General features: G+C 33.3%; 4 protein-coding genes across 5 annotated transcripts; 1 reads left to right on the top strand and 3 right to left on the bottom strand.

Moving 5' to 3' along the window:
- On the bottom strand, window positions 1882-3260 carry LOC109357841 (pollen-specific leucine-rich repeat extensin-like protein 2). Of its 2 annotated transcripts, XM_019601894.1 has the most exons (2): window positions 2080-3259; window positions 1882-2042 (listed from the first exon to the last, which is right to left on the bottom strand). In XM_019601894.1, the coding sequence occupies exons 1-2, from the start codon at window positions 2985-2987 to the stop codon at window positions 2024-2026; spliced, it is 927 nt and encodes a 308-aa protein (XP_019457439.1). In that variant the 5' UTR covers window positions 2988-3259; the 3' UTR covers window positions 1882-2023. The 2 variants fall into 2 exon arrangements, with proteins under 2 accessions (XP_019457439.1, XP_019457438.1); XM_019601893.1 differs by having other exon boundaries at window positions 1882-3260.
- On the bottom strand, window positions 4101-8541 carry LOC109358645. The gene is made up of 6 exons (XM_019603000.1): window positions 8293-8541; window positions 8040-8172; window positions 7160-7263; window positions 6377-6521; window positions 6149-6289; window positions 4101-5978 (listed from the first exon to the last, which is right to left on the bottom strand). Exons 1-6 carry the CDS (start codon window positions 8334-8336, stop codon window positions 4578-4580), a joined length of 1968 nt encoding a protein of 655 aa, XP_019458545.1. The 5' UTR covers window positions 8337-8541; the 3' UTR covers window positions 4101-4577.
- Window positions 11070-13703, top strand: LOC109358857. Its single transcript, XM_019603338.1, has 3 exons — window positions 11070-11805; window positions 12318-12389; window positions 13456-13703. The coding sequence occupies exons 1-3, from the start codon at window positions 11203-11205 to the stop codon at window positions 13507-13509; spliced, it is 729 nt and encodes a 242-aa protein (XP_019458883.1). The 5' UTR covers window positions 11070-11202; the 3' UTR covers window positions 13510-13703.
- Window positions 24607-25164, bottom strand: LOC109357917. The gene is made up of 3 exons (XM_019601972.1): window positions 25007-25164; window positions 24902-24976; window positions 24607-24791 (listed from the first exon to the last, which is right to left on the bottom strand). Exons 2-3 carry the CDS (start codon window positions 24966-24968, stop codon window positions 24607-24609), a joined length of 252 nt encoding a protein of 83 aa, XP_019457517.1. The 5' UTR covers window positions 24969-24976; window positions 25007-25164.

Genomic DNA, 26526 nt, shown 5'->3' on the forward strand with positions numbered 1-26526 from the left:
CATTACTCAATTGTTAACATATCATGCCCTATACATCAACTTCATCAATATCATTTCCATCTTATATAATTAAAGAAATAATAAATTTAAACTAAAATATATTCTTAATACATATTCCAAAACTAAACAATATGGTTCTTTGTTACTATATTCTTCGATTGTGCTTGGTGAAATCGAATATCTTACTTCTTTCTATGGAGCATACAAAACTACTTGGCTGAACATAACACAGCCAATGCGAAAAATGAAGCTTCTTGATTGAAGAAGTTCCAACAACCAACAACAGTTGTTCTTATCGAGGTGGGACATGGACTTCACCATAGTGCTTTTGCTTGCAATTGCAGTGACATTATTTATTTGTTTTTAACCTTCAATTTCACTATGCATTGGAATCATAACCCGAGTCCCTAAAAAACTGTGATATTCTTTTGATTCTTATCATAACAAAAACAATAAAAAATATATTTAGAGTAATAGTTTATCCTTCAGAAAATTCACGTGCACACTCTCCCAATCCAAACCCTGAAACAGAGAAATAAAAAAATAAGAGCTTATATTCTATTAATACTAACTAGGAAATGTAACAGCTTCCTTTAAAAACTAAGCAAAAGTGAAGCACATAGAAAAATATGCTATACATTTTCCAAATGTGATTGGTAAGAACACAAAGATAGACTTAAGTTGGAACCAAGTGTGACATGGTTAGAAGAGCCAAAGGTCACGCCTGAAAAGTAGAAAGTACTCACTCATAGCTTTGTTGTGTCTTTAGGTAAGAAGTTACTGTACTATCTTGATTTCAATAACAAGACCACTAATTAATTAATGATATAAAATTGACAGGAAGGAATAACATTTAATGATTAATTAACCAAATAAAATTATTGTTTTTATTAGTGTCTTTCTTGTTAAGGAAAATGTTTGTTGTAAAACTAGTTAATAACTATTGAGAATCTTATGTTGATTATGAAATAGAGGAATTGCATGTAAATGTGAAATATGTGCCAACTTGAAAATCTAATTGTTATTGTATATTGACACCTCTTGAGAGTTCTAGTGAAATTATACAAACCACTCATCACTTTTTTACACTTACACAAACCTCTCATTTTCATACTTTCATTACAGATCACCCCTGCATGAGAAATAAGTGTAATTTTGTGAACAAAAAATGTGATAAATGCAATTAAGTTAAACAAAACATTATATATTGTGGAGACAAGTCCAAATAATATATGAGTTGATACCTCTTTATTATTTTTTGTTCGTCACGATATAGTATAAGAGCGATTTAAACAATATCTTTTTAGAATTGTTGATGCATTTTGTAACAAAAAATAATAAAGATACATTAATTTGTATATTATTTGGAGTTTTTCTTACAATATACCATGTTTTGTTTAACTTAATTGCATTTATCACATTTTTTGTTTAAAAGATTACACTTATTTCTCATGCAGGGGTGGTCAATGTAATGAAAGTATAAAAAATGAGGAATGATTTGTGTAATTTCACTAAAACTCATGAAATGTCAGTGTAATTAACTCTACTAAGTATGAAGTTTTCCGTCTTAAGAAAAATAATTATCTCATACCCATTATTGTTTGGTAAAAATCATAATGTCTCACCCAATATTTAATGGCACACGAAGAGAAGATATATTGTTGGTATTAAAGTATGAAATCTTCGATAAGAAGGTGATTTTCATGTTTGTCTTTTATTTATTTATTTATAATATGCAATAAGATTACACATGCACATAGAGTTGTCAAATGAGTTGCACATACCTTTATAGTAGGAAATTTATTATTGAGTTATTAATAACGTTCTTTCTTTGATCCTTCACTAACAACAATTAAAAAAAGTTGTTAAAGAGGCATGAAAAAATGATAAATCATTCCTCTTCTCATTGATTCTCCTACATTTGATCTTACACGAATCTAGAACTAATAATATATTCACAGAAACTACCACAATGAAACAAACATAAAAAAATGCACACGACAAAAGCTTGAACAATCTAACTTTAAGCCATTGATGAATCACAATCACCATGAAGGAGAAGTATAAGGTGAAGCAGAAGATGAGGAAAAGAGAACATTTTTGCTATGAGAATCACTCCCTGAAGTGCCCAATGACCTAGCATCTCTAAGAGAAACAGAAGAATCCTTTTCAGGGCCATGAAGCTTCTTCATTGGAGTAAGAGGAGGTGTGCATGGAAATGTTTGGACACCACAATGAGATACTTCAACTTCATCATCATCATCATCATCAGAAGAAGAAGAACCATTTATTTCCAAACGAGAAGGTGAAGTATCCGGTGTCTCAAATGGGGTATTTGGTTCACTCTCTTTACCTTCTTCATTTTCATAAATGGGGTTGGAAATGTACACAAGGTGTTCCCCACCACTGCAAGTTTTATCAATAGCGGTAGTAGTACCTTGAAATGAGTCTTGTTGAGATGGCTTTGAGGGTGCTCTTGACATGAATGATTCTAGTGAGGATGGAACAGAAACAAGTCCAATGCAATATGAGTTTTCATTTGCATTGGCATTTAAATCTTGAGTTTGGATTGGAATAATTTGATGAAGCTCAGAAAGCTGTTGATGCTGCTTCTTTGGTTCATGTAAGTCATGTATGGAAGAAAATGGAGGGAAAAGGATGCTTCTTGGAGCTTGGAGAACACCTTGAGAACAAATGCTTGTAAAGGGTGGTGGTGGTGGAGGAGGAGGAGGAGGAGGAGAGTGTTGTTGTTGTTGATGTGGAGGGTGTAGTGTTGGTGAATGTGAAGGGGAAAAAGCATTGGCTATGGTTGTTGTTGTGGTGGCGGTGGTGGTGGTTTGAGGGTTGGAGTTTCTCATTTGACGGCGGTGGAGCAAGAAGGAACAATAGAGCTCAGCCAAGAGGACTAGTATGAGGCCTAGAATCACAACAAGGCTCACTACCATTACTAAGGTTGCTCCCATTATAACTTTTGATGTGCCCTTCATTGTCACTGATTTCTTAGTGGAACATGTGGTGGGTAAAAGAGGCACAGTAAAATAGGGTGTTAAAAGATGAAGGGTTTTATTTTTGGCGGGAAATAGTACTTTTGTTGTTTTACCTTTGACAAGGAGTGGTGTGTAAGGATGAGAATCTTGAAAAGGGGTTTGATGGTCCTAGGGAATGGGAAAGGCGTTTGCTTCTGACAAAGGCCACATTTGTCAATTTCCTACTTTTACTGTCAAATACTTCAAACCTACCTAGAAAAAGGCCTATGTTGATCTTGGTATGGTGTCATTAGGATAGATTTTAAATTAAACATTTCTTATTTCTAGTTTCTAGTGATTAAATTCTAAAGTACTTTGGGGCCATCATGTAATAAGATAGAAAAATTGGGGGAATATAAATTTATAAACTACAAGGTTTGGGTGGATGAAACTGTGAAGTTCTAAGGGTATCATATAATAAAAAAGTCACCAAAACTTATGAATTTTTTTATAGTTATAAGACCTACAATGTTATATGAAATTAAATATCGAGTGATAAAATATCAAATATAGAAATGTAGTGTTAAATGAGTGACACACCAAACAATATAAGATTAAGAAGAAATGTGTTAAGAGAAAATAGGTATATCTCCTATTATAATTTTTTTATAGAATCATGTCTTAAATGAGTTTGCTTAATTTATAGAGGTAGAGAAACAAAAAAAACATAGATGAGAAAATTAAAAAAGATTTAAATTTTAATAATATGTCAATTGAATTATTGATAGAGCAATGTAACCCCAATTGATTCATGTAAATGACCACATTTAATGAAGTTAAGGATTAAGAGTTTGTTCGTTGTTGTATTTTCAAACATCCTTTTACCCACCTAATTTCAAGATGGGGTAACTCCAATCATGTGGTGGGTAAATACAGCAAATATTTGTTGACAAAATATCTTAAAACAAAAATCATTGTCATGTAAATTTGCAATAATTGACATGGGAGTATCTCATAAATGCATGTGTTCAAAAATGGGCTTGTCTGATCGTAGCTCAGCTGAGTTGGAAATTTTTGCAAGGCTGGTGACTATAAGGCACACATGTTAAATATATTGTTGAAGTTACCCGATTCACCGCTCAATTTACCAACTCATTTCAAGATTAATTTCGGAACAAAACAACTACAACAATGGTAATACTGTAACTCCAACCATGTTCTTGTTTGGAAGTGTAGGCGTAGGGAATGCGTACGAACTCTGAAACAATACCCCATATTCCAACTTCTATCATCCTCAACTCTTGGACAGTAGTAATATCAATTGAAGTTGCAAAGACTTTTACATTCAAAAGGTAAAAAATAAACGCTACGTGTAACCACCTATATTACACATAACCAGCACAGGTATGGCCATGGCAGAGCAACTATTGGTAACTAAACACAGGTATGGCCATGGCAGATTACTAGGTAAAGCGGTGGACTACTAAACAATTTGCAATTATTGTACCATCATGTAACCTTCAACAATACCATCGGTAGATGAGATTAAAGCAGGATGATCATAATCACTGCAATTATGCCGGTAAAGAATTAGCATTCTTCCTTGTATTTCTATCCCTTAAATTCCCCTCTCAAGGCCGCAATCCTGGCAGCTAAATCATCATAGTCAGGTAGCTTAGGATGCACATGTCGAGCTTCTTTTGATCTATCTGGCTCAAATGAAGCAGCCCGGGTAAATACTTTGTTCACTTCCACTGCCCCTGATTGTTCATGTGGAAAGGAAGCTGATCGTGGTGGGTGAGTAATACCCACTGGTGACTGATCAGGCCCATCTCCATTTCCATTCTTTATGGATTCCCTGGTCGAATGTGCATGGCGACTTTTAGATCTTCTTCTCGCTTTTTCAGGCATGGAGATGGATGGCTTTTTACTGTAATGGATCAGTAATCTATCTATTATCCTTTCCTCTTCATCAGTTTTATGCTGCTCATCATCAAACAAAATTTTCAGGCCACGTCTTGTATCGTCTCGTCGCCTGCTCCTTGGTTTTCTCACAACTTCAGCATCATTATTATTGACACCATTGTGACTGGATTGCGATTTTGAGTGCCTCTGCCTTGTAGATTTTTTTTTCAATACAGGGACTTGTGTAGCATCATCATGGATAGGGAGTTCTTTTTCATTGCCCACTTTACTTAGTCGTGCATGTCCACCGCCCTTCCTCTCCAAACCTATTTGGATCCTCTCTGATGTAGAAGCAGCATCAGGCTTTTCATGTACCGAATGATGTGTAGGAATTCCATCATTGTCAATATGTGAAGATGCTAAGTCGGTTCCACGTGTGCTGTTCTTCAGTTTAGAGTTACGTTTTACATAAGGAGGTGGGATAGCACTTTTGTAGTAGGGTGGCTGTAACCTAGGAGTTTCATCCTTTTGAACTTTTCTCTCAAAGTTACTACCAGCATCAGGTAGGCCACCATGATTAACAACAAATGGCTCATTCAAATTGTTCTTTGAATGAAATCCTGCATGACTAGGAGACTTCCTAGCAGTTGTAGTGTCCTGCCTTTCTCTTAGAGGGGTGGCATTCCCCCAACTATCATGAAGATTGGGACCACCTTCAAAACTTCCCATTCTTTTATCCTGTGATGAAAATCCAAGTGGTTTTAGCATACTACCTGGCTTCCAAGAGCCTTCATCACTCTCCTTGGAAGTAAGCTCTTCTCTTCCCAGTGACGGATTGCCATGACTGTTCCTTTGCAGATTGATATCATCACAACTATTTGGTGGCTTGAGTCCATTTTCAGGAAGTTTGAATTTTGAATGAAGATCGTTTTTATCTCCTTTTGATGAAGCAGCTTCCTTGCCATTCCGAAATTTCTGGCCATCATTAGGATAATAAGTACTTTTCTCTAACAAAACATCTTGTTTGACTCCTTTTGGGGTAGCATCATGGCCATGTGATGGCTTATTATAATCAGCAGGAGGGTGAGACTTAAAATTAGTGTGGCCCTGCACATGCATTTTTTTGGGTACATACACAAACATATATAAGTAATTGCAAATTAAAAAAAAAGATTTCTAAACAGGAAAATAAAAAGTAAGGAATTGAGTCTATTTTCAATTTAGCAACGAAACTAATCAAAAAATGAAAAAAAAAAAAAAAAGGGGGAAGACAACACCTGTGCAACTGCAGAGGATTTTGACATCCTCAGTTCAAGAGCTTTGGAGTCCCACTTTATTGAAAACTCTAAAGCAATATCCTGCATCAAGCTCACCTTTTTCTCCAATGTAGAAGATTTTGAATTTAAATTTGCAGCAAACTGATGATAAAAAATTTAGTCAATCAGCTCAGGGATAAGTAATAAGCATGTAAAATTCTAATGGAGGAAAATAAAAATGAAGAGTACCTCCTGATTGACATAACATTCAAGGGAATTTCCATATCTATCCTGAAATATTTGCCTAAGATCACGTAGTTCTGGTAGATCAGAAAATCTTGCAGCTGCAAACGACAAAGACGATATAGCCTCCCTGCATTCCTCAGGACATCCACTGTTTAAAAAATGTGATGTGAGTTATCCAGTTTGACATGAGGAAATGTTTGAAATGGCTATCCAACCACAAGCATTTAGGGTTATTTAGACACTACATGTATTTATCCAATTCCAGTAAAGTGATCACTGGACAAAAATGTGGGAGATTCTTTAGCCGCCTATATATTATCAGACACACGGAAATGGTTCTAAGGTTTATTTCGAAATAATGAGTTGTGATTTAGAATGCAAAATAACAAGACAGTGAAATTTAAAAAGAGAATGAAACTAGACGCTCAACTCAAATAAGAAAATGTTGAGAAAGATCTGTTACAGTTTGAATAGCTTATAACCTTCATTGATTGTTCTTTTCATCTAACCACCAAAAGAGAAGTGAACATATGAGTATTGAATTTGTACATGAGAAGATATAAATTTGAATATTTAGTATCTGTTGGTCATGCTCCTAATGACATTTAACACTTGATACTTAATAGTACAATTTTAATTTCCTACATGAGAAATTATAATAGACACAACAAGCCTGGCAGATTGCCTTAATGGCTTTATCAATTATCAGCGATGACTCAAACGGAAAAATCACCCCAAAAAATGACATCAATATCCAATGATAAATCACTTAAAACATATCCATACCTCGGCTTCTGCAGTACTGAGAGGTGCTTCAACACAAGCTCACAGGATTGCTCAATATAATCATAACAAGATGACAATATCAACTCAACAATAAGTCCTTCAGCCTGTATATAACCACCCCACGAGCAATATAAATGTTAAAATGATAAAATACAGTGTTGAAATTTGTAAATGCAATAATTATTTGCATAATTAAAAGTTTTATATGGTCTCTTTTAAGCAAGAGCAATGCTATATATACAGTACGAACAAGAAGCGTGTAAATCATTATGAAATGGGGTGCAATCAGTTTGTTTTAGCAGAAGTTGAGTGTGTTTAAAAGGCAAAAGTGAAAGTATAAAAATATAAAATCAATCTAATACTTCAGTTCAGGTGCAGTGTACAAATTCCAATTGGAACTAAAGATAATTTCCATTTATTCAAACAACAACATTGAGAAGATTGTTAGAACGCAAGCTTCAGAACAGAAAAATAACTGGAAAATGTTCTCCTTTCATTCTAAACTAAAGAAACAGAATGTTCAAAATCAACAAAAGATTAGCAAAATTCATCATTTGACTAGCAGCAGAACCCAGCATGAATAAAACTCAGTCTTTTAAATCTTAAATAACAAACAGAAAATCCAAAACATGTACAATGTGCATTGATTCTGAAATTGATTCCAGTGAAGAATCTCACATAACCAAATCTATGAATTGCACTAAACAACTAATTATCAATTGCACTAAAGTCTAAAAGTGCTTTCAATCTTTGACTAACAGGAGAATTAAGCGAGATCAAAAATCAAATACTCTTCATAATGCAAACTATCAAATACTTATATAAATTGACATAAACCAGATCTATAAATAGCAACAAAAAAATAACAATAACCAATTACCCTTCCATAAGCATTGGAATCTAAACCATTCGCCAATAAATCAGCGACATCTTTCTTGAGAAATTTCTCCCTCGCCTTCCTCTTTCTCCTTATCACATCGATCCGATTCTTCGTCGATTTGATCAACGATTTGCTAAAAAAATCAAAAAACGCCAGTTAACATCAACCCAACAACATTTTCAGATTTCTACATCGGAAAGAATCAGAGAGCAAATAATAACTAACAGAGAAGAAGAGAAATGGAAGATCAAACCATTTTGTGGTGAAGCCTCCTCGACCGAGCAAACCGTCTAACATGCTGAAAGATCGGTGATGAATCGGACTCGGTGGATTGACTCAGTGTGTGATTCGATTTCGAGAGCTCAGAAGAAGAGATTCGCCATTGACGAAGAAGTCACGTTCGTGTTCAGTTGAGAGAGCAATAGCACATGGTTCTAAGTAGTGGAAGACCAACAAGAACTGAAAGTGGAAGAAAAAGGAAAAGAGAGAGAAAATATGCGCTTATTAAATTATAAATAAATGAATATAATAAATGCAAACAAAATTCGGAATTAGGAAAAGTGCACTCTTGAAGGATACTGAATTACGATAATGACCTTCGGCTTTCGCGGATTATGTTAGGTACGCTACCGAAAGAGGAAAGACTTTGCTCCTAATAAAATGATTGTGTAAGGTCAAGGATTAATCTGAACGACAATTTACCATGAATAATGTTTTCATTAAATATTTGTGTAATTTTAACCTATATATATCTATACATCATGTTCAAGAGTACCAAATATTTAATTCAGCTCCAAATTAGTAAACTCTATATCTATGCTAAATGATATAAGGTTCCTAGATCAATTTCAAGACTAATGTTTTTAGAACTCTAGATATTATTAAAAAAAATGGTACTATTAAAAGTATTTTCTCATATTTTTTGGGTGAGGAATCCCTTCTGGGTTCATGGTTGCTCCTTCTAACAAATGTCGCTCACAAAAATCGAACCTTCAACTTTGAGGACTCAATGAAAACTTATACAACTAAATTAATGTCTTGTTAGTAGAAGACATTCAAGGGGGAATGATACTGTACCACATTCAAAAGAGTAAACCATTTAAGTCAACATAACAACATTACCTTGCAAACAAAAAATAATAATATATTCGAGGGGTAAATGAGAAATATTTTGTTCCACCATAGAGAAGTTTTTTATTTTTTTCATTTCAAAGAGTTTATATGATACATCAGAGTAATCATTTTTAAAAGTGGATTATCCCTTTAAACACATGCATTTGATAATAATAAATCAAAATGGCCTGATCATGTAATGTATCAACAGCCAATCTTCGATAGACAAGAAAGTTCCATTGGAACACTTATTTATTTATATTTCAAGATATCTAGTCTTTTTTTTTTTAATTTTTTTTAAAAAAAATTGTGAAGCTAAATAACAAAAAGATATTGGAACATAACTTTGGAAGAAATAATAGGAAATGGAATCCTATATATTTATCAATAACATATATTTTACACATGTAATAATAATTTATGTTTAAAAAATTATTTTCTCTTGGATCGTAGGCATCCTTATTAACATTAATCATTCGTGTTTAAATTTCCAATAAGGTTATTAAAACAACAATGATATTTATATATTATCGTTGTACAAATTTATACATAATTATTATATTATTTATTTTTTATATGTATATTAAAAAATCTTATATATATATATATATGAGCCCTATAAAAAATCTTACATATTTAACAACTTATCTAAAAGAACTAAATTATCTTTATTTTAATCTTATTTTTCATCTTTTATTTACCCTCCTAAAAAATTCCAAATAACAATGAGAACAAAATCATTATTGTTAATTTTTAGCATCCCTTCCTTTGATTAACATTTATGAGCCTATCAAATCAATTTCATCCTTATACGATTTTAAAAATTAATATTAAATTATTTCTTTGTCTTATCTTTCCACACTAATATGATATGGATATCTCACGTCATAAATAATTTTAAAGTATTAAGTTTTAGATACTAATTTTAATACTTTATGCTTTTACAATTCTCTTATTTCAGTTTTACATAAATAAAAAATATATTAAATATTCTAAACTTTAGTGAAATGCATTAGTTAATTTGTATTCAGAATAATTTAATTTAAACAGGCATACTGAATACATACTATTATATCTAACTTGAAAAAACATAAATATTAGTTAGGTTAAATAATAATATGTTGTAACTTGTAAATTAGGAGAAAAAATAAATTTAACAACATCCTAAACATGAACATAAAAAAGAATAATTACTCAAATCATTATAAATAATTTTTAGTACATCCATGAAATTAATAGAACCTAACATGAATATTTCACGTGAATATGTGATTACAAGAATAGACCACCCCACCAATTTTGCTCACACCATGATCCTTTGTTTGCTTTACATATCCGGTGTGAAAAGGAATAAAAATTCGTCAACTAGTGGTTGTAACTTACACACAGAATTTATTGGGTCAGGTGTGAAATAAAACAAAACACAAACTATCTAACCTACAATAAAATTAGTATAATATAAAATGATTGCTACATTTGTTGCAACTTTAATATGTGTGCATCAGACTTGCGTCAATCACTGAGACATGTTCAATATTATAATTACTCTCTCTTTGATGATGCATGTGATGAAAAAAGCAGACAAAAGCTCTGACCTTTGAAATTTACATGGAAAAAAATTCAACAATGACAGATGAACACCGTATTTTCGTAGCATTTTGAAATGTAATTAAGAAAATGTCTTGCAAAACTCAGTGTATCCATTTTTTTGTCAATTTTTTAACTAGTATATGTATTTTTAATTTTTGTTTTTTCCACTATCAAAATATTCCTTAATCATAAGTCACACAAAAAAACTAATTCGTTTGGATTGTATAGCTGGTTCTCGCAATAAATATTGTTAACATGAATCAAATATTTAATCTCATACAAATAAACAAACAGATGGTTTTTAGTCTTTACTTTACGTCTGATACTTGAGTGCTTAAGAAATGATATTTTTTAAGTAACATCCCTTTTTTTTTGTATCATCAGTGATCACGGATTTGAAAGTGTTTGTCCGAAACCGTAGGGCACTCCGGCACTGAGATAGGACACGATACCATTCACGATGAGAGGGAAGAAGAAAGACGAGTCATTCGTTTCTTATTACTCACCTCTTCCCTCCAACCCCAACCCAAATTCCCCAAACTACCCTTACCCACCTTCTCAAAACGTCGTCGTTCTTCTCCCTCCATATCACGGCCATCGGAACCACCGCAACCGCTTCAGCTGCCTCATATACTCCATCATCGCCCTCCTCATCCTCGCCCCTGCAATATTCCTCTTCTACCCATCCGACCCGGAAATCCACCTCGCCCGGATCCGACTCAACCGGGTCGCGATCCGAACCAACCCGAAACCCACTCTCGACATTTCTTTCTCCTTGACCGTCAAGGTTCGCAACAGAGACTTATTCTCTCTGTCGTACGACTCCCTCGCCGTCTCCATCGGGTACCGGAACAGAGAGCTAGGGTTTGTCACCTCCGGTGGTGGTAAAATTAAGGCGCGTGGGTCTTCCTATGTTGATGCTACGCTTAGTATTGATGGATTTGAGGTAATATATGATGTTTTCTACTTGATTGAAGATTTGGCTAAGGGTGTGATTCCGTTTGATACTGACACGCGAGTTGAAGGGAAGCTCGGGTTGTTCTTATTCGACATTCCTTTGAAGGTAGTTGACTTTGATTTTAATTCAATTTTGTTTATGATTGGATATTTGCAAATTTGTGGATGATAGGAAATATGAAGTTTTGGACATTGACATTATTGTTTGTAACTAATGGTGCTGATTTTGTCTAAATTTGGCTCCGAAGTTTAATTTTGATTGAAAGATTACTTAGGACACGATCGAGTAAAGTAACTTAATTTGGCGCCGAAGTTTAATTTCCTTTTAAGATGCCTAAGTGGGTATGTGAGCTCGTGAATTTTCATTTAAATGTAATGCTTAAGTAACCCAAAGTTTTTGACTTTTAACATTGTATAGCAGAAATGTAGCTTACTTTGAGATTTTATTTTATTTTGGGTCTGATAATATAACTTGACGACCTGCTCAAAATTCATATTAATGAGTGGAACTTGTCTTCTGGTTGTTTTCAATATTTTTGTTCATTGGCATGATTAATGTGAGTGTTTTTGGCTATTTGATATCAGCCTTTAATTTAAAGTATTTTATGCTGATTCCAGGCAACAGTATCATGTCAAGTGTATGTGAATATAAAAGATCAGACAATTGTTCGTCAAGATTGCTATCCTGAGGTGAGAATTTTAGTTTCTTTCATCAAACAACTGATTGCAATTTTGTCTGCATATTTCTGTCCAAATAATGATCCGTTTTGTGCTCATATAGAAGTTATCCCATTGATCCTTTCCATTAATCTGTCAAATTGCATACTTGTTTTGGATTTATACTTTAGGCAACTAGTTTGTTAGGACTTAGGTGCAATTTACACATCTCTTTTTTAGCTTCTTTTGTAGCTCTTGCCATACCCATCACATTTCATTTTAGTGAAGTTCTCCTTTCTTCAATGTAAAACACTTTGTCTGCTATTAACTCCCTTGTTGGTTGCATCTGTTATGCACTTACCCCCATTTCATGGAGAGGGTTTATAACCAAGTTGAAGCTAGTGTATAAAGGAGCACAGGCAATATTGCAAACTCCTCTTCTATGATACAGTAGAAACTACATTAACCTCTGAGGGTCTTTTTATGTGCTAGAATATTGAAGTACGAGGATCTTTGTTGTTTATTAGCTCAAACGTAGCTTAAAAAGGAACAAAATGCTTATTTTTTATTTGAATTATCGCTTTCCCTTCTCCTGTCAAAATTTTGGAAATCCAAGATACAAAGGTTTAAAATTTTGTTACACTTACACTTTATGTAGCAATTACACGTAAGGGAAAATATCTGCCATTTTTACGTAGAAACCTATCCAGATTAAATATTATGCATAACTTTGCTAGTTAAATTGAAGTCAGTATTTCGTTTTGGGGAATGAGTTCGAGCCAATGTGGTTCAGAATCTTCTTGACCTTAACCTTCGCCCTGTTTTTATTTATTTATTTGTTTATTTATATATGAATCTTAAGAGTGCCCTGTTGAGGAGATTAAGTTCCCCATAAAATTTACCTCCATATCATCCCTTTTCATCTACATGGTTGTTTTAACTTCTTTAAATGTTCAAGGTTAAATGATATTTATGGGCTTCTTGTTTTCCCTATTTTTCAAGTTTTGTCTATGCAGCCCACATGGCTCATTAGTTTTTTTAATGGATATTTTGACTTAATATAAATCAAATTTGTTAATCCATTATTCATCTGTTTCAGTCACTGGGTGATGCACTCGACCAGAGCGCAGATGTTGAAGCTGGAGACACATGATGTGGTATTTGATCTTCAGCCATTCTTTCCCTATACAGCTGCAATACTTTTACCATGCTGTATAGTATATGGGTCACACTCCCTTGTAAATTATAATTAACCAAAAACCAATTTCATCTTGTATCTAATGGCTTGTATGTATGTTTTTCCTGATACTGGGCAGAAGTGGTGATTATGCTTTCATTCTATATTTACAATTTTACACAAATGGTTTACTCCAGTTTTCTAAGTACTTTATGCTTATTATATCCTTAATCATTAGTTGTATGACCATATGACCAAAATTTTCTTATTTTGTTCTACAATGACCTGTGATAATATGATATAATAAATGGAATTGTGCCCATAAATCATGTTTAACTTTCCCCTCCTTTCTACTAATACACTACTCTTCGCACCATTCAAAATGGTTTGATCTTCTATTTTGTTTTTTCTTATGTGAAAATGTTGACATATGAAACCTGATTCAATATTTTATTATTTGTTGAGCAGTAGTGTGTGCTGGCGCTGGGAAGATCCTAGCACTGTAATGTAGAATGTTCAAAGACATGGAAGGTCCTAGCACACTAGATGCTGAATTGTATTATAAATTTCATTATGTTGATGGAATATCATCATCATGTGGTTAATGAAAAGGCTTTGGCTAAGATGGTTTTAGCATGTGATGTGATTGGTAGGTAGTGGCAAACATGGCCAGAATGAAAAGGAATATAAATAAGGTTCGGTGTTCCTTTTCTTTTATCTTATTGTAAATACTTGGTGCTGTTAATTATGTTATTTCTTATTCGTATGGAGAAACGGAAGCATGCAGTGCCCTTCCATGATATCATTCATATATAACAAATATAAAATACTTTTATAAATTTCACCTCACTAAATAATGCATACATTAGTATCTTCTGCTGTAGCACTGCCATGATGATAGTAGTAGAACAAGGGATTCAATAGTCATATTGATAATGCCATATAGCAGAATCAATCATCACCCAAATGAACTTCGATGAAATGAATTCAACATCTTAGCAATTATAATATTCATGTTTCCCAACTTACACTGAAAATTGTCCAGATTCTATGTTCACTCATAGTAGATATTTGGGTTTTTTTTATGGAGGTGATGGGGTTGAGCTACTAAGGTTTAAGAGGTAGATATGTCAGGATGAAAAAAAAAACAAGCATGAGCTTTGCTAGGTGTTTTTCCTGTAAACAGAGGTGGTATAACAATTTAGTTTTACTCAAGATGTTGGAATTAAAATATGAAAAAACAGAACAAAGTCCTTTTTTTTTTTGGCTTCACAGGGTGTGAAGAATAAATTAGGAGTGTGTATCTCTGCTCAACAATAAATAAGTAAATTTCTTTGGTTAAAAGACAGCAACTTATGGTGTCACAAACAAGTAAGACTTAGGTTCTATAAGTATGTGGTCCTGCATTGGGTTTGGGATTTAAGGAGTGTCAATAGACTCACAAACAAGGTAATAGTAGCTCTAATTTGTATTTATTGAAATCTACTTTTGATGTTTATCTAATAACTATTTATCAATCAATTAAATAGGATATCACATAGAATCTAATATGTAGATTGGAGGGATGAGCATACCATCGAGGCGCATAGCCTCTAACACCCTAGTTCTGACATGGACCTCCCAGACTCATGAATATACTAGGTGTGCCACCCATTAAGCTTAAATACCCCCTGCATTATTTTATTCCCCTCCAAGGGGAGCTTTCCACAACTCGAACTCGTGACCTCATTGATAAATAGTCACTATACTACTAAGTCGCTACAATTTCTAGCTTAATGGTAGCGACTCAGTGGTATAGTGACTATTTATCCCTGAGGTCACGAGTTCGAGTCGCGGAAGGCTCCCCTGGGAGGGGAATAAAATACTGCAGGGGGTATTTAAGCTTAATGGGCGGCACGCCTAGTATATTCATGGGCCTGGGAGGTCCATGTCAAGCCTGAGGTGTTACAAAGGTTCCCCTAGGAGGGGAATAAAATATTGCAGAGGGTATTTAAGCTTAATGGGTGGCACGCCTAGTATATTCATGGGTCTGGGAGGTCGCTTTATTCCCCTCAAAGGGGAGCCTTCCGCGACACGAACCCGTGACCTTAAGAATAAAATACTGCAAGAAGTATTTAAGCTTAATGAGCGGCATGTCAATATATTCATGGGCATGGAAGGTCGCATTTCAGAACTGGGGGTGTTACATATCCTCAAAATCATAGCATCAAAGCTGCAGCTACTCTATTTCTAACATTACTTTCCTCTTAGAAGCAATTCTCGTTTATTTAATTAGGTATTTTTTTCTTATCTCTGCCATAAGCCTATAAGAAAATGTCATTCTTTGAGAGAAACAGAACAATTTTACAAAATTTGTGTTCACATAATTAGAACTACTAAAAGAGCTGTCTATTTTTTTGTTTCTTTTGAATCATAAGATGCTTCATTGGTGCATTTTAGCACAGGAGAAAGAAACCAAGAGAGCACTCCCATTTTTTCATGATTTGTTACAAACTGCAAAACTCTTGTAACAAACATTGTGATCCAATACTCCTCAAGAGAACCCTTAAAGAGAAAAATACAAATTTATATGCGTACTTAATAAGGAGAACATTTATGTACCATCATTAGGATATATCTCATGGAAACAATATTCCACCACCACTACTTAATTGTTCTGCCGCGCCACACATACTGGACTACTGGTCATGATGCTGGCGGCACCGGAATGCCCCATGATGCTGGCAGCACCGGAATGCCCCCAGATGCTGCAACGGCCTTCACTGAAACACCCTCACTAGAGTTGTCATTGTCACCACCATCATCACCACCATTAAGAACTTGCCCATCCACACGTACAAGCTGGAACATAAGCCATCTTCTTTGCACAACCAAGCCTCCTCGGCTCAAAAAAGGAACCCCCGGATGACACATTGTTTCTTCTTTGTTCTCTTCGAACTCTTCTTTCCTATTAATAATATTGTATAATATATATGTATGTACGTGCCTTACTTTCTCAAGTTAAGAGTTGAAAAGGAAAAGATTCTGAGGGTTTATATGACATTGTAGCAGAAGAAAAGAAAGGGGAAAAGATGGAGGTTAACTAAAGTCTAAAGGCATTGGAGTTTGGCATAAAATGGCTTTTTAGATATATTCCCTTTAAGAAAGGTTTGTGTATTGCATTTCAATTTGTTTTCTCACTCAATTGTTTCTTTTTCACTAGTGCTTCTTGCTTTTTCGTGTTGAAACTTATTCAATATTAGATATCACTAAAAAACAATATTACCAAAATGTATATGGGTTCTATATCATCTTATTGGGGAAGGGCAATAGAACTACCTAGAAGCTGGAACAAAGTAGTGGAAAGAAAAAGCTAGGTAGATAACATAGGACCATAAGGGTAAAGTTTTTCCTACACGATTTGGAGATTTCTAGAGATTTTAATCATGATGGCACGTGTTTTTATTGCACAAAAATTGACCCTATAATTTATACAGGGTGGAAATTGAGGTTGTTGAAGGTCTACCTGGCCCTGAATATAAAACATAATTAAGGAACAATGTGACGGATTGCCTTGTCGGATTCTGGATATAAGTCTTTGTAATCTTTCCTAATGGTTTGCCCTTTCCAAGTCAGGGTTTTAACACCAGTTGCACATTTCTTGAGTTGTAAACACCAAGCCATTGAAGTGATTGGTGTTAAAACTTAAAGCTCATAGTATCTTTGTCACACGCAGGTAGAAGGATATTTTTGAGTTGTTGAGCTATAACATGCTCACTCTATAAGTGATTAGTGGATCAGGTAAGACTTGTCCCATATTCAACGCCAAATATTAATCAGACTAATTTATGAACTCAAGTCTTATCCAATTCTAAATATTAATTGAGCTAATTTATGAATCTATACTCATCCTTAGATGTGAAGTTTTATACAATCTTAAATATCGATGAGGCTATTTTTTGAATTAAAGCTCAACAATAGATTCGATTTAATATAATGCATTTTCTCTCTTTTGAAAAAATCTTATCAATATTATTACTTGTTATTATATATATAAAGTTTGACATATGAAATGATGAATATGCAAATAATTTATTAAACATTTTAATATGTGAACATACTAGCAACAACAATTAAAAAATGATTGTTAAAAATGACATTATATCAATAGATAGCTTTGTTGAAATCAAATATTCTATAAAATTCCACTATGTAAAAAAGAAGAGTACAAGAAATCCTCTTATAATGATGAGGACAAATGACAATATTTTTTCTCACAAATACTCTCTCAAATGGAACAAGAATTCTCACCAAGAATGCACTCACAATATATGTGTAAATGAAAGAGATGTTGTGTGTTGTGAAGATGATTTTGAAGCTCTCTATATGTGTCCTTTTATAGGCAAGCAAAGTCTTGGTATCTTGGATTCCAAGCATTGGATGCTTGGAAACAAAGCCATAAAAGTGACATAAAATGCCCTTAAAGAGAGCCATAAAATTGTCATAAAATTCTTTTAAGGCATAGTAATGAGAGGCATCTAACAATCTCCACCTTGGCTCGAATTTGATAAGTTGCTCATCGCCAAATAATGCCCCGAAGGGCACTCAAGTGCTGTAGAGACCAACCAAGTCCAAGCAAAGTTGGAACTTGGTATTCGGAAGTGGCTTGGTAAGTATATCTGCTGGATTCTCTGATGTGTGAATCTTTTCCACCATAATTTCACCAATAGCAACAATATCTCGGATAAAGTGACGTTTTATATCAATGTGTTTGGTCTTGTCATGATAACGATTATTCCTGGTCAAATGAATAGCACTTTGACTATCACAAAACACTGTAAGAACACCCTGTATTAGACCAAGTTCATTTACCAAACCTCGGAGCCAAATAGCCTCCTTCACACCCTCCGTTGCTGAAATATATTCTGCTTCAGTCGTAGACAATGCAGCAATGGACTGAAGAGTAGCTTTCCAGCTAATAGCACTATTACAGAGAGTAAAGATGTAACCAGAAAGAGACCTCCTTCTGTCAATATCACCACCATAATCCGAATCAACATAACCTACAACGTCATCAGTTGTAGCCTTGTTTCTGTCAAATACCAAGCCAATACCAGAAGTACCTTTTAGATACCGAAAAATCCATTTTACAGCACTCCAATGATCCTTTCCAGGATTATGCATATATCGACTTACCATGCTAACAGCATATGCTAAATCAGGTCTAGTGCACACCATAGCATACATAAGACTACCAACTGCACTAGCATAAGGAATATGTGACATACGCTCCATCTCTTCCTCTGTATGTGGGCAAAGATCTAAAGATAACTTGAAATGTGCAGCAAGTGGAGTAGAAACAGGTTTACAATTATTCATATTAAACCTTTCAAGCACTCTTTCAATATATTTCTCTTGGGATAAAAACAATTTACCAGCTTGACGATCCCTGTGAATCTCCATACCAAGAATTTTCTTGGCTGCACCTAATTCTTTCATCTCAAACTCATTATTGAGTTGAATTTTCAATTTCCGGATCAAAGACTTGTCACGTGAAGCAATTAGCATATCATCAACATACAGTAACAAGTATATGAATGATTCATTTGGAAATTTCTGGAAATAAATACAGTCATCAAATTGACTCCTGCAATAACCTTGCCCAATCATAAAAGAATCAAACCTCATGTACCATTGTCTGGTAGCTTGCTTAAGGCCATATAATGTTTTCTTCAATCGACAGACAAGATGCTCCTTATCAGGAACAATAAATCCTTCAGGTTGTTCCATGTAAATTTCTTCTTCCAGCTCTCCATGTAGAAAAGCTGTCTTTACATCAAGTTGCTCCAACTCCAAATCAAATAAAGCAACAAAAGCAAGCAAAACACGTATAGAAGTATGACGAACAACAGGTGAGAATATCTCATTAAAGTCAATACCTTCCTTTTGATTAAAACCTTTAACAACTAGTCGTGCTTTGCATCTTGGATCTTCAACCCCGGGAATACCGTCTTTCTTCTTATAGATCCATTTACATCGTAATGGTCGTTTGCCTTCGGGAAGCTCTGTCAAAGCCCAAGTACCATTCTTATGAAGACTTTCAATCTCTTCATTCATAGCCACTAGCCACTGTGACGAATCAACACAAGAAACAGCTTCTGTATAGCTGGCAGGTTCAACATCATCATTTACCTCTTGTGCAACTGACATTGCATAAGCAATTAAATTATCACCATCAGTGTATCTAGCTGGCCTTTTAATTAGTCTTCTGGTTCTGTCTCGAGCAATACAATAATCATCTTCTTGCTGATGAATAGGAGAAGTTGTACTGTCATCACAATTAACATAATGATCATCAATGCTAGATTGATTTGTAGAGGAAGATGGAACATCAACATTAGGAACTGTAGGTTTCACTATCAATTCCACCTTCTCGCTAGTACCCTGCAGATTACTTGTACTAGTAGAAAAAGACACAATAGATTATTTTCCAGCAGATAAAAATGCATCCTCATTAAAAGTCACATCTCTGCTAAGAATTAATTTCCGTGACTTTGCATCAGAATACCATAAGCGATATCCTTTAGACTCAGATGCATAACCAAGAAATATGCACTCAACAGCTCTTGGAGCTAATTTACCATCATTAACATGTGCATAAGCAGGACATCCAAAGATTCTTAAGTTAGAATAATCAACAGGATTACCTGACCAAATTTCTTCTGGGATTTTGAAATCAAGTGCTGAATGTGGAGAACGATTAACCAGGTAACAAGCAGTAGATGCTGCTTCAGCCCAAAATTCACGCCGATGCCATAACCCAGCATTTGAGAGCATACAACGAACTCTCTCAAGTAGAGTCCTGTTCATCCGTTCTGCAACACCATTTTGTTGAGGATTTCTTGGAATAGTTTTGTGTCTAGCAATACCATTTTTTGTGCAGAACTCATTAAAATCACCATTGCAGAACTCTAATCCATTGTCTGTTCTAAGCTTCTTCACTTTCTTCCCTGTCTGGGTTTCAACAAGAGTTTTCCACTTCTTGAAAGTGGAGAAAGTCTCATTTTTATGCTGCAGAAAATAAACCCAAACTTTGCGAGAAAAATCATCAATGATGGTCATCATATAGCGACATCCTCCATGAGAAGGAAATTTAGAAGGCCCCCAAAGGTCAGAATGAATATAATCAAGAATACCTTTGGTACGGTGAGTTGCAGTGGAGAAACTAACCTTTTTCTGTTTCCCAAAAACACAATGTTTACAAAAATCCAATTTACCAATGCCATGTTTACCAAGATGACCTTGTTTGCTTAGAAGGTGCATACCTTTTTCACTCATATGGCCCAGGCGCATGTGCCATAATTTGGTAATGTCATTATCATGCATTGAAGAAGATACAGCTGTTGAACCTGTCACAACAGAACCTTGCAAGACATATAAACTACCAATCCGGTTAGCTTTCAATAATACCATAGCACCTTTCAATACCTTTAGAACTCCACCTTCAGCTGAATACCTACACCCGAGAGACTCTAGGGTGCCAAGAGAAATTAAGTTCCGCTTCAAATCTGGAATATAGCGGACATTAGCCAAGGTTCTGACAACACCGTCATGAGCCTTGATCTGAATAGTACCTATTCCTGCAACTTTGCATTGGGTATCATTGCCCATCAAAACAACACCACTGTCAACATGTTCAAAAGTGGTGAATAAGTCCTTATAAGGACACATATGAAAAGTACATCCAGAATCAAGAATCCATTCTGTTTTACTCCTATTATTATAAGAGACAACAGATAAAAGAATATCACCGTCAGAATTGGCTTCAATATTAGCAGCTTCAGAGGATTGTTGAAATTTTCCCTTATCTTGTTTTTCTTGTTTTTTCTTTAAGATAAAACAATCAGGAATGTCATGCCCCGGTTTCTTGCAATAGCGACAAGTTTTGTTGGATTTGCGACCTCTGGATTTGGATCTGAACTTTTTATAATTGGTACTCCCTTTTTCTTGAGTTCTACCTCGAACACTTAAGCCCTCACCCTTGTCCACAGAATTAACTTCAAGATCAAATTTTTCTTTGGACAATAAATTAGATTTAACATCTTCAAAGGATAAGGTATCATTATTTCCATACAACATGATTTCTTTGAAGTGCTTATAGGTAGAAGGTAAAGAGACAACCAACAAAACAGCTTTGTCTTCATCTTCAATATTAATATCAATATTTTGCATATCCATAATAATAGAATTAAACTCATCAAGATGAGTTTGAATAGGAGTACCTTCAACCATACGAATGGTGTATAACCGTTCTTTGAGACGAAGCTTGTTTGCGAGGCTCTTGGTCATGTATAAAGTTTCTAACTTCAGCCACAAAGCCGCAGCGGTTTCTTCATTGGCAACCTCACGAAGAACCTCCTTCGACAAACAAAGTTGAATTGTTGAAAGCGCCTTTTCATCCAACTCGTCCCATTGATCATCGGTCATGGAAACTGGTTTCGTTGACTTCCCATCTAAATCTTTCTTTAATCCGCTCTGGATAAGAACGACCCTCATTTGGACTCGCCAAATAGAAAAGCTAATTTTGCCATCAAACTTCTCAATGTCAAATTTTGCAGACATTTTGAAATTCTCAATTTAGTAAGAGCTCTGATTCCACTTGTTGATGATAGGGCACAATGCGGAAGCACAGGATTGAATCAATTGAGAACAAAAGAGAAGCAAGTAAAGGATAAAGAAAATAACACACAAGATTTAACGTGGAAAAACCCCTCAGTGTGAGAGGAAAAAAAACCACGGGCGAACAAGAGCAAAATTCCACTATGTAAAAAAGAAGAGTACAAGAAATCCTCTTATAATGATGAGGACAAATGACAATATTTTTTCTCACAAATACTCTCTCAAATGGAACAAGAATTCTCACCAAGAATGCACTCACAATATATGTGTAAATGAAAGAGATGTTGTGTGTTGTGAAGATGATTTTGAAGCTCTCTATATGTGTCCTTTTATAGGCAAGCAAAATCTTGGTATCTTGGATATGAAGCATTGGATGCTTGGAAACAAAACCATAAAAGTGACATAAAATGCCTTTAAAGAGAGCCATCAAATTCTTTTAAGGCATAGAAATGAGAGGCATCTAACATATTTGTTATGAGGTAAAGAAATGTCATTACTTTTTATATAATTGAACAAATACATATAAACAAAAGTTAGGGTGACCAAAACTCGGGTTAGAACAGGTAAGAGACTAATTTTTAAATCCAAACTTAACCATAAATCTGACCAAATCCAACCTTTTGCGAGTCCAAGTAAGACACCAAACTCACATTACTAAGTTAAGGTAAGATATGTGTAAAGACTCCAACACTCAAGCAAATTAGAGAATAAGATGAATCCATGATGTAGAACAAAAATACTAACCTTTATAATTAGGAGATAGCAATTAATTTGTCATTTTTTATCTCTTCATACTAATTTAAGGCGTAGGCATTAACCATTACACATTTCCCTAACATGGGGAAATTCTTTTACTAAAAAAAACAAACAATTTGGAAATATTCTCCCTAGTCCCTGCTTAATGCTGTTAGAGTGAATGAATTCAAGTAAAACACATAACATCTTTTTATTTTATTGGCACACACATAAAAACAAGTACATTATTGAATGAAGCAGGATTTGGTGTGTGTCAGTCATAAAGATATTCTCAACATCTTTGCTTGACCCAGCTAGAATTATTGTGAACCACAAACTTTTCATTTGAGTATTTAATGTACTGTATATCCGTGACTCAAATTAGAGATCATTGATTGAGTTGATCTCGTGACAAAAGTATATTCAGATTATTTTTATAATTTTTCTCCAATACTCTTCTTATTCATTTTAGATAGTTTTATATGGATTAAGGTATATAAAAACATCATTAAGTTTGTTAGTAGTTATATAATTTACCAAAAATTTTATTTATTAATGAAACTAAATAATTTACGTTTTTATCCACATTATTGATTTAATAAGGGTATTTTAATAACAAATTCAGTTATTATATATAATATTTAAAAGACCTAACAAAAACCTCAAAACAATGTAATAAAAAAATTGGAGCAAGTATCAATTTTATACATCAAATATCTTTGTTTTCCTCATGTCATTAATTATGCATGTCTCTTTTCTTTCCATCGTCTTTACTCCTACCCATTAAAAAAGTGTTAGGAAAAACTTTTTTTGGATACATGTTTCAAGAAATATTTATTTAAAATCAGTGATAAAAATCTATTTTAGAGGTGTTATAAAAATCTAGATGACAAAATTCCCACACATTAAAAAGGTGCTATAAAAATCTAGAATTTTCTTGAGTATACTTCCTACACATTAAAAAGTTGTAAAAATCTAGATACGAATTCTACACATTAAAAAGGTGTTAGAAATACTTACCTGTCACGTTTAATTACACAATTCATAATACCAATAATAAACTTACGTAGACATGTCAATGTGCTTGGGTTATATACTTATAATATCTATATATTTTCACTATAAAAATTTATACAAAGTTATTATATTATAATTCATTTGTATTATTTTTCTTGAGAGTCAATAATAATTAAATATAAATAATAATAATAATGTATATAACTCATATATTATTAATGTATAAATTTTTTCTCATTCTTAAATTATTATTTCAATAGTTAGTCAAAATTAAATTAATTATGCTTTCTACTTCACCTTCCATGTCCCTACACTGAGTTGACGAGCAGCCAGCCAAGACATCATGATTGACTTGTTAACCAACTCACTCTTCCTTTCCTTGAAATTCCAATGTATATATATAGTTCGAGAGCACATCTGTTGTACCACTCTATATGTTACTGTTTGTAATTGGTTGAAAAAATATATTTAAATTAAAATTTTAATAATCAATTATTTTTTTGACCAATCACAAACAGTGACACACTGTTTTGGGACAGTAGATGTTCACCCATATAGTTCATACTCCCTCTCCTATAAAAACGTACCCACCTTTTTTTCAATTTCTCCAAAGACACACATATATATACCTTCTCAATAATTTATCAACTTTCCTTTGTTTGTTTAACTCTTATTTCCATATTTATTACCTTCTTTTTTCCACAAAAAAAAAAAAATTGTTTGGAAATGAAGGCAGTGAAGTTTTTTGCTCTTCCTATTCTTACTTTGGTATTGATGGCAATCACTCATTTTGGTGAAGCTCATGATTTGGCTAATTCTCCTACACCTCCTCCTACAAGTGATGGTAAGTGTAATTTATTATTTTTCAAATTTCTCTTTGAGATTAATTTCTAAATGTTCTACATTCTATAACTTTTGTTTTAAATTTAATATATATTGTTTTATTTAACGCAGGGATTGCACTTGATCAAGGAGTTGCTTACCTTCTTATGTTGGTGGCGCTGGCAATCACCTACACTTTCCATTGATCTTTGTTATTATAATTAGTAAAATAAATTTCCAATTTATTATTCGACATATATATACTAAGATAAGTAGAGTGGGTGTTGGCTCATGGTCTTCAAATAATGAAATGAGATTATGATTCTTTAGTATAATTTTGTGTTTTGTCTTGATATTTATGGAGGAAATTCCAGTATCTTTTTTATTGTAATTATTATAAATGGAATTTAGTATGTAGTATATTCCTTCTTCTTTTTCTTCTCCTTAATTATATTCCTCTTGAACTGCCATTATTATTATGTAATTATTATTAGTATGTCATGTAACTTTATCTTTAAATACCTTGGTCATTTAAATAATATCTAATTATTTATATTAATTGGGTTTCTTTCTCACAATATCATATCAATTATTCTCTAGTCAATTCGTCTCTAATAGAGTGAATAATCACTTTGATCCTTGAAAATTTTCATGGATACTAATTTAGTCCCCAAAATAGTAAAAGTCAAAACTAGTCCTCAAAGATCATAAATACGAGTCAAAATAGTCACTAACAATAGTAATAAAAAATTAAAAATGTTAAAAAGAAATACTAATTTGATATATTTTTCATATTTATAGTGGATCATTTTAGATTTTTCAAAATTTCAAAACCTATTTATCACATGTAAAAATTTTGTAGGGTAGGTATATATATATAGCAAGAGACTTGGAGTCCATAATAATTATTTGTAGATCTAGTAGGATTATTATCTTCCAAAATGGAAGAACACTCAAAGTTTAGAAGAAAAACACTTGTTAAATCTTTGTATCATAAATAGAATTTAATCTTTCTTCCTTCTGAATATGATATGTTGATTTCAAAATGACAAAAGAAAGGGTGTGTTCTACATTTTGGTTAATATTTATTAATTTAAATTATTTAATATAATAAGTGATTGAATTATTACACTCAAGTAGTAAATCTATTACAAAATTTGATCTAAATTAAAGTAGCCTCACCCCATCGTCTCTATAAAAAATATATTCCTTCATTTCTTATATTTTGTAATTTAAGGTAATGACAAATGGATTAAAAAGCATTTATTTAGTTATTATTTTATAATATCTTATTAAAATGTTCATCTTAAAAATTGTATAGACTTGATATTTTAATTAATTCAGAATGTAAAAAAAGTAGTCTTCTTTTAAATAATACATATGCATTATCAATATATTTTTTTTACACCATCAATATATAATCCAAATTTATATTATATATGAATGCATACATTTTTCCATTTTCTTTTAACTAAGCATTAAAAATGTAAAACTACAACATATTGAAATATATTGGATCATATAAATAATAATGTATGTAAATATGTGAGATTGTATGATTGAGTTAGTTCTAACTTTAGTGATTAGCTTCTAAAAATAAAAGAGTTAATTGAAATTAATTAATTTTTGTTAGAGTGATTAGTTTTTCTATTTTTATATAAAAAATTCCATATAATTTTATATTTTATTAATTCAATTTTCAATTCATTGAATGCTCTTATTCTTAATACAACCCTTTAAACTGAAAAGACAATCTAAAAT

The sequence above is a fragment of the Lupinus angustifolius genome, chromosome LG10, assembly GCF_001865875.1.
Source record: "Lupinus angustifolius cultivar Tanjil chromosome LG10, LupAngTanjil_v1.0, whole genome shotgun sequence".
NCBI classification, from domain to species: Eukaryota; Viridiplantae; Streptophyta; class Magnoliopsida; order Fabales; family Fabaceae; genus Lupinus; species Lupinus angustifolius.